This window comes from Nerophis ophidion, linkage group LG03 (assembly GCF_033978795.1).
Source record: "Nerophis ophidion isolate RoL-2023_Sa linkage group LG03, RoL_Noph_v1.0, whole genome shotgun sequence".
NCBI lineage: Eukaryota > Metazoa > Chordata > Actinopteri > Syngnathiformes > Syngnathidae > Nerophis > Nerophis ophidion.
This window is the reverse complement of record NC_084613.1, coordinates 13,025,129-13,041,564: the sequence shown is the minus strand read 5'-3', so window position 1 is coordinate 13,041,564 and position 16,436 is coordinate 13,025,129. Positions and strand designations below refer to the sequence as shown.

General features: G+C 40.1%; 1 protein-coding gene across 4 annotated transcripts in view; it reads left to right on the top strand.

Moving 5' to 3' along the window:
• The first annotated feature begins 1,418 nt into the window (after nucleotides 1-1,418).
• Nucleotides 1,419-16,436, top strand: part of LOC133549135 (CUGBP Elav-like family member 2) — a 78,682-nt gene continuing 63,664 nt past the window's right edge. For all 4 annotated transcript variants that reach the window (XR_009806030.1, XM_061894283.1, XM_061894282.1 and 1 more), the window contains exon 1: nucleotides 1,419-1,752. Coding sequence is in view for 3 of the 4 variants with exons in the window: in XM_061894283.1 (XP_061750267.1) it covers nucleotides 1,682-1,752 (71 nt within the window). In the remaining variant the exon portion in view is untranslated. The remainder of the gene's footprint in view (nucleotides 1,753-16,436) is intronic.

Sequence of the window (16,436 nt, the reverse complement as noted above, 5' to 3'; positions counted from 1 at the left end):
CCCCCCCCCCCCCACCCCTCACCCCGTGCGTCGGTAAGGTGGTCGGGGTTGGCGGCGTGGGGGTGTAAAATATATTCAGGAATTGTCACGGATACAAAGGATTCTGGGTATTTGTTGTGTTGCGTTTATGTTGTGTTACTGTGAGGATGTTCTCCCGAAATGTGTTTGTCAATCTTGTTTGGTGTGGCTTCACAGCCTGGCGCATATTAGTAAGTGTTCAAGTTGTTTATATCACAACCATCAGTGTACTCTGTATCACCCAGTATGCCTTTCAACCTTGTGTAACCGGTGATCTTTTCCTCTGCGTTGTGTGTTTTTTATGAAAGACGACCGACACCATGGGTTTCTGCACTGCACTTTACTGATAACACAGAATACAATTGTCATCAAATACTTTGTGCCTTCGTCGAGCGCCTCTCCCGTTATCGTAGACAAAAAAGGGCACATAGTTACATACACAGTAAAATAAAAACATGCCTGATAACACAGAATACAATTGTCGTCAAATACTTTGTGCCATCGTCGAGCCCCTACACAAATATAATAATGAACAAGAAATGAATTAAAGTTCTTAACAAGACAAAATATTTTCTGTCGTTGCATGGACGCCTACCTCTCCCGTTATCGTAGACAAAAAAGGGAAGTTAGAGGGCGTGTCTAACGCATATAAAAAGACAGGTGTCACAGTAATTATTGCAGTAGGCGGGACAACGAGACAATGGTTCCACATTGACAAAACATCAAACAATATTCAGGTATTTACATGTAACTTACATATTTTGTAACATTAGAAAATACTTTTACAAGACTTAATTGACCCTGTTACACTTGTACTTGTGTCTATGGAAGCTGCACACAACATGTTGCCGGATTAACAACCGGTTTGTACATGTTGTTGAAGGTGTCAAAGACAATGGCCTCACAGCACGCCCGTATTCTTGTCATCAGGATGTACGCCATTGGATATTCGCGAGAACGTTAGCAGCTCCCATTGTCTTCATTACTCTGTGGAACGAGGGCGGTTGCGGTTCTGATAAAAATGTTGGTTCGGGTGGACGGCGGGTGGATGACGACTTTGGTGATGCGGTTGCGGATGATATAATGACCTATCCGCGCATCTCTACTGTGCAGCACTTTGGAAACGTTCTTGTTTAAACGTGCTATATAAATCAAGTGGATTGGAAACATTTGCGTCCGCATTTGCAAAGCTGCAAACCGTGCATGTTGTTTTCAATCCGTATATGTGTTGAATATCCATTTTTTTTTCTTTTCCCACCCTTATTTTCGTGCAGCAGCAGGCAGTTTGCAGACTTTTTTTGCAGACAGAGACCACGCCTCTACTTTGCTGCAGGCAGCTCCCCTCTCTCTCTCTCTCTTTCTCTCTCTCTCTCTCTCTCTCTCTCTCTCTCTCTGCTTGCAGCCGAAACCGTCCGTTCATTCCGTGCACTGTACACATATAAGGAGCACGGAGCCCAGACTCTCTCCTCACATGCATTTGGAAGTAAAAGACGCCCCTCCGCGCACCTGTTCTCGCTCGTCCGTCGGAGCTCCTTCCTCTTCCTCCATGCGAGTGCGTGCGGACGTGCACCTCCTCTTCTCCTTCCAATAAACGCGGCGTGCTGGTTTTTCCCCCCTTTTTTTTCCTCCTCTTTTTAAAAAAACAAAAAAAAACAACAACAGTATGACTTCGTCTTACAACCTGGATTTCCTGCCCCTGACCGAGAGTCGGCTAATGGCGTCAAGCGATACAATGTAAGTAACGTATTTCAAAGCTCGCTTTTTATTTATTTTTTAATTTTTTGTATTGTTGTCCCAAGTTGTGGCTTTGGAGATGAAACCGTCGCTAGCTAGCGTTAGCATGCTAACCGACACGAAAAAACAAACAAAAAGAAAATACCGCAACGGTTCGTCCGTTAACGTCGAGTTTAGTAAACCTCCTGCCTGTATATTACATTTAAGTCATACCGAATACCGGCATGTTTTATTCGCTACACACAAAAACGTCTTTTAAGTGTCTCGCAACGCACAAAATGGAGTGCGAGGGTTGCTAGCTTTTAGCTACCGAGCGCGCGATAACAGTCAGGCGACATGTGCTTCTGCTATAGGCTGCTTTGATATAAAAAAAAACACGTATTTTTGTCAATTTAAACAACATTTAACTTAAAATTATAAACACCTATTTAGCTACACGCTAACAAAAAACGACACTGCTTGTTTATGCGAGTCAAACGGTCGGGCTTTTACTGCAGTTCGCGCACATGTCAACGTCGAGTTAAGTTTTAATGTTATTTTCTTTAGTTTAGTGGTGTTCAAGTGGTAATAATGTGGCCCGGTTGAGCAATGCCTGGTAGTTCCCGTTTTTTTTTTCCGACTCGCTAGCCAACTTAGCTAGTTAGCTGCTCTCCCGTCGATAATGGTGGCTTACCTAACTATTAGGGGTGTGGGGGGAAAAAATCGATTTGAATACGAATCGCGATTCTCACGTTGTGCGATTCAGAATCGATTCTCATTTTTTTGTAAAAAATTGATTTTTTAAATTTTTTTATCAATCCTAAAAACTATCCATCCATTTCTACCGCTTATTCCCTTTTGGGGTCACAGGCGCCTATCTCAGCTACAATCGGGCGGAAGGCGGTGTGCACCCTGGACAAGTTTCCACCTCATCGCAAGGCCAACACAGAGAGACATACAACATTCACCCACTAGGGACCATTTAGTGTTGCCAATCAACCTATCCCCAGGTGCATGTCCCCCCCGGTGTTGTACCGAAATCTGTTACCCATCGGAATTTGTAACTCCAGGGGGCGATGTTCCCATGGCGTTTGTTTGATGGTTAAACGACAAGGCCAAAGAGGAGGAGAAGAAGAATGTGTGCGTAAATCGCGTAAACTATCCTTAATGCTGAAACGTCAGTCAGAATTTAAATAAATGATAAATGGGTTGTACTTGTATAGCGCTTTTCTACCTTCAAGGTACTCAAAGCGCTTTGACACTACTTCCACATTTACCCATTCACACACTGATGGAGGGAGCTGCCATGCAAGGCGCCAACCAGCACCCATCAGGAGCAAGGGTGAAGTGTCTTGCTCAGGACACAACGGACGTGACGAGGTTGGTACTAGGTGGGATTTGAACCAGGGCCCCTCGGGTTGCGCATGGCCACTCTCCCACTGCGCCAGGCCGTCCCTTAACGCATTATTAATAAATTACACATATTGTTGAAATAAATGACTCACTTAGAACAACCGCATGTGCTTGTATAGCCTTATCTATGTTGGAAAATGTACGTGTGTGAGAGAGAATCAACAGCTGATACAATGGACTCATACTATAATGAAAGCAAGTCATTGATTTCCAGAATATGTGTAATTTATTAATGCTGAAATTCTGACAACTGACGTGTTAGCATTAAGGATAGTTTACGCCAGGGGTGTCAAACTCAAATAAAGAGTGGGCCAAAATTTTAAACCGAACAAAGCCGTGGGCCAAGGTTGAACAAATTAACCTTTTAATGGGGACCCAAACAAGTTTTGCATTTAATATTGAACAAGCAAGGCTTATATAACTTTATAGTGACATGCAAAATGGGGTTTCACATAATAATAACAATAATAAAAAAAATATCAATGGCATATTAAATGAAATTTAAATAAAAATTGAATGGCTCTTTCCTATTTGTAGCCTTCTGAGGTAAATATCAAAATAAACATTTTCCACAGGCCAATTATACGTTTGAAAGTAAAATAACAATAAGGAGTGAATCAAACATTCAAGCCTTGAAGTAGCAAGAGAAAGTGAACGAATAAAACGTTAGTTATTGCTCAGTTTGCTATACTGATTTGCTTTAATGCTTATATAACCTAACAGTGCAAAATCAACTTTCAAAAACAAACAAAAAAACATCACAGAAATAACATTTTTATTAAAAAATGTAATGTCTCTTTTCTATTTGCAGCCTTCTGAAGTAACTATCAACATTAACTTTTTCCACTAGCTAATAAATTTGAAAATAAAATAACAATGAGGTGGTCGGGGTTGGGGGGCTGGCGGGGTTTGGTGCTAGTGTGGGTAGATATTGTAGCGTCCCGGAAGAGATAGTGCTGCAAGGGGTTCTGGGTATTTGTTCTGTTGTGTTCACGTTGTGTTTCGGTGCGGTTGTTCTCCCGAATTGTTTGTCATTCTTGTTTGGTCAGGGTTCACAGTGTGGCGCATATTTGTAACAGTGTTAAAGTTGTTTATACGGCCACTCAGTGTGACCTGTATGGCTGTTGATCAAATATGTCTTGCATTCACTTGTGTGTGTGTGTGTGTGTGTGTGTGTGTGTGTGTACAAGCCGCATGTACTATGTGACTTGGCCGGCACGCTGTATGTATAGAGGAAAAGCGGACGTAACGACATGTTGTGGAGAACGCTAAAGGCAGTACCTTTTAAGGCACGACCCCAATATTGTTGTCCAGGGAGAATGGTTGCCCCGGGATATTTTCGGGAGGGGCACTGAACTTCGGGAGTCTCCCGGGAAAATCAGGAGGTTTGGCAAGTATGAGTATATGCGGTGTTACAGCGGCACCGTCGCTGTATAATACCGGCGGGCCAGCTCTAATGTTAATTTGACATTGCATCAAGGGCCAAATTAAATTAGACGGCAGTCCAGATTTGGCACGCGGGCCAGAGTTTGACACCCATGGTTTACGCCATTTACGCAAGCGTTCTTCTCCTCCTCCTCCTCTTTGGCCTTGCCGTTTAACCATCAAACAAACGCCATGGGAACATCGCCCCCTGGAGTTACAAATTCCGCTGTGTAACAGATTTCGGTACAACACTGGCAACACTCGGAACTGCAATAAACAGAGCAATTGAAAGGAGACACAAACACGACACAGAACAAACCAAAAGTAGTGAAACAAAAATGACTATTATCAACGGTATCAATATTAGTTATAATTTGAGCACAGCAGTGATTAAAAATCCCTCATTTACATTATCATTAGACATTTATAAAAAATAAAAAAAAAGAATAGTGTCACAGTGGCTTACACTTGCATCGTATCTCATAAGCTTGACAACACACTGTGTCCAATGTTTTCACAAAGATAAAATAAGTCATATTTTTGGTTCGTTTAATAGTTAAAACAAATTTACATTATTGCAATCAGTTGATAAAACATTGTCCTTTACAATTGTAAAAGCTTTTAAAAAAAATCTACTAGTTTGGTAGCATGTCAGCAGACTGGGATAGATCTTGCTGAAATCCTATGTAATGATTGAATCGAGAATCGTTTTGAATCGGAAAGATATCGTTTTTGAATCGAGAATCGCGTTGAATCAAAAAAAATCGTTTTATAATCGAATCGTGTCCCCAAGAATCGATATTGAATCAAATCGTGGGACACCCAAAGATTCGCAGCCCTATTTACTATGTAGCCCACAGGGCACCGCTCCCGCGGGTTCTTCGGGGGGCCCGAACACCTACGTGGGATTGGTAGCAATTTTCAATCTTTTAAGTGATTTTTGTTCTTGTTGAGAAAATCAATTTTGTTGTAGTTAATTTTCTGGATAATTTCTACAAACATAATGAAACCACTAATTATATGGGATATTAAATTAAGTTAAAGTACAAATGATTGTCACACACACACTAGGTGTGGTGAAATTTTTCCTCTGCATTTGACCCATCTCCTTGTTCACCCCCTGGGAGGTGAGGAGCAGTGGGCAGGAGCGGTGCCGCGCCCGGGAATCATTTGTGGTGATTTAAACCCCCATTCCAACCCTTGATGCTGAGTGCCAAGCACGGAGGTAATGGGTCCCATTTTTAGTCTTTGGTATGACTTGGCCGGGGTTTGAACTTCCAACCTACCGATCTCAGGGCTGACACTCTAACCACTAGGCCACTGGGTGTAGTTAATTTTGTGGCACATTTCTACAAACATAATAAAGCCACAAATCATATGGGATCTTAACTAAACGTTTATTTTTTGTTTTTAATACACACACACCAAGCACACACTGGCAGAAATGTAGCTCGGCGCCTATGGTTCACCGTTTATTGCGTTATCATTGAGTCACTAATGAAGATCTTGTGACCGACCATGTCAACAAGGCCGGGAAAGACACACAAAGGTTTATTATGTGCTCTTAGGGGGTGTTTCCCACTTGTCCCTTTTTTGGTCCGGTTAAAACAGAGCTGTAGTCCAAGAAAGTAGTCCGTATTTTTGTCAGTGAGTGGACCACACAATGGCGTTGATCATTTGCGAAAGCCACACTTGAATGGTACAACACGTGTAATATTTACAAACCCCGTTTCCATATGAGTTGGTAAATTGGGTTAGATGTAAATATAACCATAATACAATGATTTGCAAATCTTTTTCAACCCATATTCAATTGCTTGCACTACAAAGACAAGATATTTGATGTTCAAACTCATAAACTTAATTTTTTTTGCAAATTAATTTTTTATTTTTTTTTTCATGAGAATGGAGGTTTTTTGGGTTGGTGCACTAATTGTAAGTGTATGTTGTGTTTTTTTATGTTGATTTAATAAAATAAATTAATATTAATAAATTATTCTATGGTCCGGTACCAATCGTGCTGGTGGTTGGGGACCACTACTCTAAGTCTTGTCATCACGCCCGCTGTTGCACAATACTATCTGCGTGCCAGTCGGTCACACGTAGTATGCAGCCTTTGCTGATACACGAAAGTGACTGCAAGGCATACATGACTTGGTCAACAGCCATACAGGTTACACTGAGAGTTGTGATACAAACAACTTTAACACTCTTACTAATATGCGCTACATTGTGAACCCACACCAAACAAGAATGACAAACACATTTCTGGAGAACATCTGCATTGTAACACAACATAAACACAACAGAACAAATACCCAGAATCCCATGCATCCCTAACTCTTCCAGGCTACATTATACATCCCCAACAGCACCAAACCCCGCCCCACCTGAAAAAATAAGATCCCAAAAGCTTAAATACAGTCAATTTACACATACGACTGTTCGGTGACGTCTGAAAAGTTGTCTCTTTGCAGCAGAGTGAAGTCATCTTTAGGGATGTAACGATAAACGGTATATTGATAACCACCGGTACAACTCCCACGGTTACCTGTGTTAAGTTAAAATTATCGTAAAACCGTGATTGATAACACATTTATAAACTCACAGATGGGTGAGATTACTCATTCACTGGAGCAGCATGCTAGCGTTGTAGCTCAGTAGCTGACTTAAAGGGTAACACGAATATAAGAGACATTAAGGTATTTTCCCATCAAACGATATATCCCAGTATACATTTATACAAACACATTGTCTGAACAACTAAACTGCTCAATTGTGGAGATTGACAAACTGTGGGGTCTTTGATAATAGGTTGATCTATGCTCGTGACATCACATAAACCGGAAGAGGTGCACCCAAATCCTGTTTTAATTAAATTTATTAAAAACACTTTAAAACCTTTACAAATTAACACAGACATTTTTTCCTGGGTCATTTCGAAAAGCACTCTATTTATGTTGAAGTAGCATGGCTTCAAGTTTCACATTTTGCAACTTTAAGTCACGCCGACCGTACTCTCGGCTCATTGTCCCTTCATGCTGGCTTCTAGAAGTAGGGGTTCATTGTCCGTATATTCAGCTTCCAAAAAATAAGGTTGTGAATCCTCATTTGTCCAAAAATAATCCTCTCGGTTGTCAGTTACTAAGTCTGCCATGATTACAAGGCACACACAGCCTTTGTACCCGTAGTTCAAAGTAGGAACACAGATTTGTTGCCAGAAGTCAGAAGGGCCCTGCTATAGAAACGTAAATAAGTGCATTGAAGAAATCGGTAAAGAAATTAAAATAAATAAAATATTGTACATATTACAAATTGTTGTGAACGTGTTTGTTACTACATTTTATATATATATATATATATATATATATATATATATATATATATATATATATATATATATATATATATATATATATATATATATATATATATATATATATATATATATATATATATATATATATATATATATATATATATATATATATATATATATATATATATATATGGTGGCGCAGTGGGAGAGTGGCCGTGCGCATCCCGAGGGTCCCTGGTTCAAATCCCACCTGGTACCAACCTCGTCACGTCCGTTGTGTCCTGAGCAAGACACTTCACCCTTGCTCCTGATGGGTGCTGGTTGGCGCCTTGTATGGCAGCTCCCTCCATCAGTGTGTGAATGTGTGTGTGAATGGGTAAATGTGGAACTAGTGTCAAAGCGCTTTGAGTACCTTGAAGGTAGACAAGCGCTATACAAGTACAACCCATTTATCATTTATATATATATATAAAATCCTAAAAAAAACGTGACTGTGTTCTCATCTCTCACAATGATTGTGAATGATAGGTAAAATTCCCAAAGAAAGTGGAGTTCCGCTTTTTAAGAAGCCAGAGCCATATTTATAACTTTTTCGACAATTGAAAGTAATTTGTCAATCAATTGTATTTTTTCTTCAAGTAAAACCTGGTTCAGACAATTCATGATATTCAACAATATCAGGATACTTTTGGTTACTATAATTGATATAAAATGTTTATATTGTGACATCCTTAGTCATCTTTATGCAATTGTTTTCCTTTTTGTGAGATCTCCAATGCTGAAAAACACAATCCCAAACGGTCCTACAATTTTACGTGAGCCGGAATAGGTCCTGTGTTTACGCCGCATGCCTGGTCCATTCAATATGCGGCTTTACGCATATGATTAGCTAAGCATAATGTTGTTTTTTTCCTTAAAAATATTGGTTTTGTTTTTCCCCAACTTTATGGTTGAAAACACGGCCATTTTAACTCCCTGCCAAAAAGCTAGTCAAAGATCCTCTCTGTAACAGGAGTGATCTGCTGGGGGGATTTACAATGTATTTGGCAGGAGACGTACTTGGGATTGATTTATCTATCCAATTCTTGACAGGAGTGAGTTACTGTCAGGGCTTGAGTGTGATTCCCATAGCAGTCATAAGGGAGCTTCAGTGTGTCGCTAAGTCAAACATCAGTGATCTTTTTTTTGGGGCAGGGAGAAAGTAGCACAAAGGTGCGGGATCCGTCTTTTGGAATAAATGTCAAGAAAAACACAATGTTAAAAAGTAGTTTGTTGATTAGATTACAAATGACCGTACTTGATTCAACCACGTAGAACGTTTTTGTTGAATTTTGAAATGTACTTGTAGGGTTGTACAGTATACCAGTATTTGTATAGTACCGCGATACTAATGAATATTCGGTACTATACCACCTCCAAAAAGTACCGGTCCTCGAGCCCCGCGTCGTCGTCATTGCTGGTTTACAAGCAGACGAGCATGTTCGGCAGCGCACAATCACGGAGTAATTACAAGCAGACAATGTGTGTCGACAGAAAAGGGACAACAAACGGAGTTTGGCCTAAAAACTAACAAAGTTTAAATTTTACCATTGAAGCGCTCACCGGAAGAGGTGCTTTAAGACATGGCTAGCTAGCGGCGAATGTCCATTCGCAGTCGGTACCGTTTAGCTACTAAATCACTAATCCTGGCCTCCATGGCAACAAATAAAGTATGTTTCTTACAAGTATCATCCCTGGAGGATGAGGAATAGCTAAACATGCTTCACTACACAATGTAGCTCACCGGCGTCAAAATGTAAACAAACGCCATTGGTGGATCTCCACCTGACATCAACTGTAATGGGAAAGTATCTAGTCGATACTACTATGATTACGTCTGTTTTTTTGGCATCACATCTTCTTTCGTTTAAAAAAAAAATGTATATGTTTATTAACTTAGGAAATATGTCCCCTGGTCACATGAGGACTTTGAATATGACCATTGTCTGATCCTGTAACTACTCTGTATCGGAATTAAACCCAAATGTGTGGTATCACCCAAAACTAATGTAAAGTATCCAAACGGAAGAATAAGTGGTCATTACATTTTAACAGAAGTGTAGATAGAACATGTTAAAAGAGGAAGTAAGCAGATATTAACAGTAAACGAACAAGAAGATTAGTTATTTATTATTCCAGTACTCTTGTCTTGTATATTGTACAGTATTTTGTATTTATAGTGTTTTGTATATTGTACAGGATTGCTTATTATTTTATTGGATAGTAGTCTGTTTAGTTCAATTATTAGTTTTTCCTTTATTACCTCTTGTTGTTTTTACCCTATATTTGTTCCCACTACCACCCCTTAAGTTGGAGTCCTTAATCTCGTTATATGCAAATATAATGACAATAAAGTCCATTCTATTCTATTCTAGATCAAAAATTAATTTTCTGCCATTTTTCTTTAAAAATTGTGACAAAATAATAGAATGAAAAATGACAATAGTTTACTGCATATGTCAGCAGCTAAATTAGGAGCCTCTGTTTACTTACTACTAAAAGACAAGTTGTCTAGTATGTTCACTATTTTATTTAAAGACTAAATTGCAATAAAAAACATATGTTTAAAATAAAGCCAGAAATGCACATTTTTGTGGTCTCCCATATTTAGAAAAGTATCAAAATATTGAGATAATTTTTATAAAATATTGGTATCTGGACAACACTTGTTTAGAAGTAGTTTGTTGATCGGTTTATGCATGACGGTAATGCATTCAATCACTTAAAACAACATTTCGGGGGCAATTCTGAAATATACTACCATAAAGGCCTTCAGTGTACCCTTGTCACACAGAGATCCAGCAAAATAGCCATAACAGAAGATCAGGCACAATCTAATGAAAGGGTTTCACGCAGCGATACGGCGTGCCGCAATCACAAAAATGAGTGTCGACATCTGGAGAAAACTTATCTTCACACACAAATGCTAGTTCCAACACAACATGTCGGGAGTAGTGAGTCTTGGGTGGTTAACGTTGCACCGCAGTCTCTGCACTCGGAAATAACACTTAGACACAGGCACTGTTACCATATTGTCCTATCATCAAGCAGCGTCAGGGGAGGAGGGGGAAACAGCGTAAACCCGGCTGTGTGCAAGAGGCGCTAGGCTGCCCTTTTGTAGGACTAAAGCTTATACAAGCACACGGTTGTTAAAATCATAATCTAACCCCACCCTCCCTCTCGACGTTGTGGGGTTGGCGAGATGCGAGCGGTGCAAATGTTGTGGTAGGATTCACAAACAAAAGAAAATGTGGTGAAACGTTACATAACATCAGAAGCGCACTCTGCATTTCAGTTAAAAAATGAGCTGTAGTCGCGTCCGACCCATGTCCCCTTTTTTTTTTTATGATCCAGCTATCCAGTAAGTGTTTTTATGAAGATTCAGTCCCCATTAGGCAAAAATGGCGCTTTTCTTCTCCGCGATTTGATGCCTTTTGTGTAGCAGAGTGTGTGCGTGCGTGCCGTCACAGGCAGTGTGCGTACTATATTTAGTGTCTGCTATTCATTTGCTGTCCTAGATGTCCTCATTGCAGCACTCCGACATTCTCCCACAACGCAAATAGGAGAATTGGGCTGATTTTTAGAAGGGCTGTAAAGTGAAGGTGTAATTGCCCTCCTTTTTTTCTGCTCCATTTGAGATGCACACATTGATAGTTAACCACCGGCTTTACTTTAGCATCATCATCTGCGACCTCTGGGGACCCCTGGTGTCATTATGGAGTTAATGGCTCGGGCGGCGTCGTTGTCAGATGCCGCCAGCCTGTTAGCATATGGGCCAAATGAAAGCCTGATTGATTGGAGGCGTCTGTCCTCACATGGGGCGGGAAACGCAACAATGAAATCAGGCCGTGCTCAGACGAACGGGAATCGTTGCCAGCGTGGAAAATTAAAGAACTATTGAAGTGGACCACAGGGTTTGGGCGCATGAATTGATGTGCAATTCTGAACAATCGCAGAATTTGTCTCATTAAAAATCAACTTGTCATCTTTTAAGTACCGTATTTTTCGGACTATAAGTTGACGTTTTTTTTCAGTTTGGCCGTGGGTGCGACATATACTCCGGAGCGACTTATGTGTGAAATTATTAATACATTACCGTAAAATATCAAATAATATTATTTTTCTCAATCGCGCGTGCGACAAAGATAATGTCCGCAATCGTCACTCACACGCCAACTAATAAGAATTAGGCGGGGGCGGGTCATGGCAGAAGTGCATTGTGGGTCATGATATGCTAACTGCTATATGCTATACGCTACTGCCGGAGCTATTAAAATGGATCACATCAACATTGGCGGTAACTTATAAAAACTGAGAAGGACTGAACTATAATAGCACCGAAAACGAAATCCTATACTGCAGATTACAAGCTGGACGTAGTGAAATATGCTGCAGAGAACAGCAATAGAGCAGCAGAAAGAAAGGACGCTAACGGGGCGCATACCAGAGGCGACACAGAGGAAGAAGATTTCATCGGATTTAGCGATCGGGAGTGACGGATTGTTTGGTAAACGTATAGCATGTTCTATATGTTATAGTTATTTTAATGACTTTTGCCATGATGTGTTGCATTAACATACCAGGCATGTTCTCAGTTGGTTATTTATGCGTCATATAACATACTTATTCAGCCTGTTGTTCATTATTCTTTATTCATTTTAAATTGCCTTTCAAATGTCTATTCTTGGTGTTGGGTTTTATCGAATAAATTTCCCCCAAAAATGCGGCTTATACTCCAGTGCGACGTATATATTTTTTTCGTTCATTTTGCATTTTCGGCTGGTGCGACTTATACTCAGGAGCGACTTATAGTCCGAAAAATACGGTAGTATGAAAGTTGCAACTTGTGTAAACAATCTTTGTCATTTCAGTCACTAGTATAAAAAGACCACCACTTTTCTTTAGCTTTGACATGTATGGTGATACTGAGGTCTTACCGTCGTTAATTTTAGTATCGGTCATGCAACCAGTATTGGCGCTAGGAATCTTCAGAATGGGGTCCCAGGGACCCCATCAAGTAGAGATGTCCGATAACATCGGACTGATTATATTAACGACCGATAAATGCTTTGAAATGTAATATCGGAAATGATCGGTATCTGTTTCAAAAAGTAAAAATTATGACTTTTTATAACGCCCCTGTGTACACGGACGTAAAGTGAAGTACAGAGCGCCGATAAACCTTAAAGTAGGGCTGGGCGATATATCGATATACACGATATATCGCGGGTTTGTCTCTGTGCAATATAGAAAAGGACTACCATATTTTTCGGAGTATAAGTCGCTCCGGAGTATAAATCGCACCTGCCGAATATGCATAATATAGAAGGAAAAATATTTAAGTCGCACTGGAGTATAAGTTGCATTTTTGGGGGGAATTTATTTGATAAAACCCAACACCAAGAATAGACATTTGAAAGGCAATTTAAAATAAATAAAGAATAGTGAACAACAGGCTGAATAAGTGTACGTTATGGCGTATAAATAACAAACTGAGAAGGTGCCTGGTATTGTTAACATAACATTTTATGGTAAGAGTCATTGAAATAACTATAACATATAGAACATGCTATACGTTTACCCAAAAATCTGTCACTCCTAATCGCTAAATCCCATGAAATCTTATTCGTCTGGTCTCTTACAAGTGAATGAGCTAAATAATATTATTTGATATTTTACGGTAATGTGTTAATAATTTCACACATAAGTCGCACCCCTGGCCAAACTATGGAAAATAACTGCGACTTGTAGTCCGAAAAATACGGTATATCGTGATATTTGAGTATACGTTCTCACGCAGTTGCTTTTAGCTGCAGGCATTACATCACAGGCTCTTCTCGCTTTTTCCTGTCTACTTTACACGGACAAGCGCACTTTCTTACATATGTCACGTCATACGTCACATACGTATACATCTTCGGGGAGCAGAGAGGTAGCAGCATGGGCAATGTTAGCTGTGATGCTAGCAGAGCCGTGCGAGTTGTAATACGAGAGAAAGAAGGTGCGAATGAAGGAAGAATTTAATTCCCAAGAAAAACAGCAGGGGGGTCCCTAGTCTGCCGGTGGTTTGGCTTTGAATGTACATGTGCATAAAAATGTGTTCTTTTATTTTTTTTTTAATGACTGAAGTAACATTTGACAACCTTTTTCCAAAACGCAATATAGAATGTGAGATATAACAGGATAATGCATACATTTATCATTTGTTTTCAAAACAGTTTCAAAGAAGTGGAACCCCAAATATTTATTGTGGGACCCCATTTATACGACTTGATGGGGTCCCTCGGACCCCATTTTGAAGTTTCCTAGCGCCAACACCGGGTCATGTAACTTTGTGGTATAATTTTGTCTGCTCACTTTTTTCTTCTTTTTAGGCCCCTATTATAGGGCAGTGCTGCCAGTCTGCTAGCATACGGACCAAACAAGACTAGATAGGAAGGCATCGGTCTTCAGTTTGGAAACAAAAGGACCGATTTAAAGTCTACTGCACCTTACTTAATTAGGGCACTATTTCCGAATACCTTTCATTTAAAACAACTTATGTCACCAAGAAGTAGCTTTTTATGTTGCAACTTGTCATTTGTTTCCTCCCATACCAAGCTTTTAGGAGCACTCTTCACTTTTTATATGGCCATCTAAGAGCAACTTGTTATGTACTTGAGGGAACGGCGAACAAGCAGCTGTTTCGCTTGGCTGATTGTCTTCTTTTTCCCCAGCAGTTTGCGTCTGCATGTCATACTGATATGAGGCATAACAGCAGTGGGGCCTGTTGCCACAGCCGGAGGCTACTGGAGCAACATTTGGTTACAATGGGAGGAAACACTACATTTTAATTGGAACGGTGCCATTACTACAAGAGCTTGTTGATCGATGTTTTAATTAGAGCGACATTGCAGTAATTTAAGTGACGTCGCAAGCCCCAGTGAACACCTAAATAGTAGTGATATCTTAGGACGGGGGTCAGCAACCTGCGGCTCTTTAGTGCCGCCCTAGTGGCTCCCTGGAGCTTTTTTAAAAAATGATTGAAAATTGAAGAAAAAAAAATGGAAAAATACAAACGAACGCAACATTTTGCTTACGTGTTAAATCTTTGTCTCATTTTGTCCACCAAAAGTTTTATGCTGTGCCCTTTGATGTTATGGACTTGTTGGGGCGCTAATCAGGCATATTTTGTCAGAGCATGACTGCAAGTTAATCAATGCTAACATGCTATTTAGGCTAGCTGTATGTTCATATTGTATAATTATGCCTCATTTGTAGGTCTATTTGAGCTCATTTAATATCCTTTACTTATATCCTCTTTGTATATAATTTAGTTTTGCATGTTTCATGACACATTATCTGTATATTAGCTACATTTCAGATAGTTGTTTGTATGTCGCATTGTTCCAGACCACAGCAAACATTACCTAGCTTGCCAAGGATTGTAATACATTTATTAGACAGCCTGCTGTTTACTTTAACTTGGACACACACATCTATACCTTTGGCCATTAAAAGCCAGTAATATCCAGGAGTTATCTCACCTTCTGAGTAACCTCTGATTTTCTAATGGTTTCCAATGCTGTAAAACTGTAGAATAAATATTACATCTCAATATTTTTTGTCAAAGATTTGGTTCAACCTACGACAGTCATTGTGATGATAGACTATAATAGCTAATAAAGACACTTAGGTCATGTGTTGCCTTCATAAGACATGCACTATATTGCCAAAAGTATTTGGCCACCCATCCAAATGATGAGAATCAGGTGTCCTAATCACTTAGCCCGGTGTATAAAATCAAGCACTTAGGCATGGAGACTGTTTGTTTGTTCCTACAAACATTTGTGAAAGAATGGCTCAGTGATTTCGGGCGTGGAACTGTCATAGGATGCCACCTGTGCAACAAATCCAGTCGTGAAATTTCCTCCCTCCTAAATATTCCAAAGTCAACTTTATTATAAGAAAAGTGTGGAGTTTGGGAACAACAGCAAGTCAGCCACCAAGTGGTAGGCAACGTAAACTGACAAAAAGGGATCAGCGGATGCTAAAGCGCATAATGCAAATACTTTCTGCACAGTCTGTTGCTACAGAGCTCCAAACTTCATGTGACCTTCCAATTAGCCCACGTACAGTACGCAGAGAGCTTCGTGGAATGGGTTTCCATCGCCGTGCAGCTGCATCTAAGCCATACATCACCAAGTCCAATGCCAAGCGTGGGATGCAGTTGTGTGAAGCACGTCGCCACTGGACTCTACAGCAGTAGAGACGCCTTCTCTGGACTGGTGAATCACGCTTTTCCATCTGGCAATCCAATGGACGAGTCTGGGTTTGGAGGTTGCCAGGAAAATGCTACGTTCAGACTGTATTTTGCAGTGTGAAATTTGTTGGAGGAGGAATTATGATGTGGGGTTGTTTTTCAGGAGTTGGGCTTGGCCCCTTAGTTCCAGTGAAAATAACTTTGAATGCTCCAGGATACCTAAACATTTTGGACAATTCCATGAGATGGCACCTTAAGTTCATATGT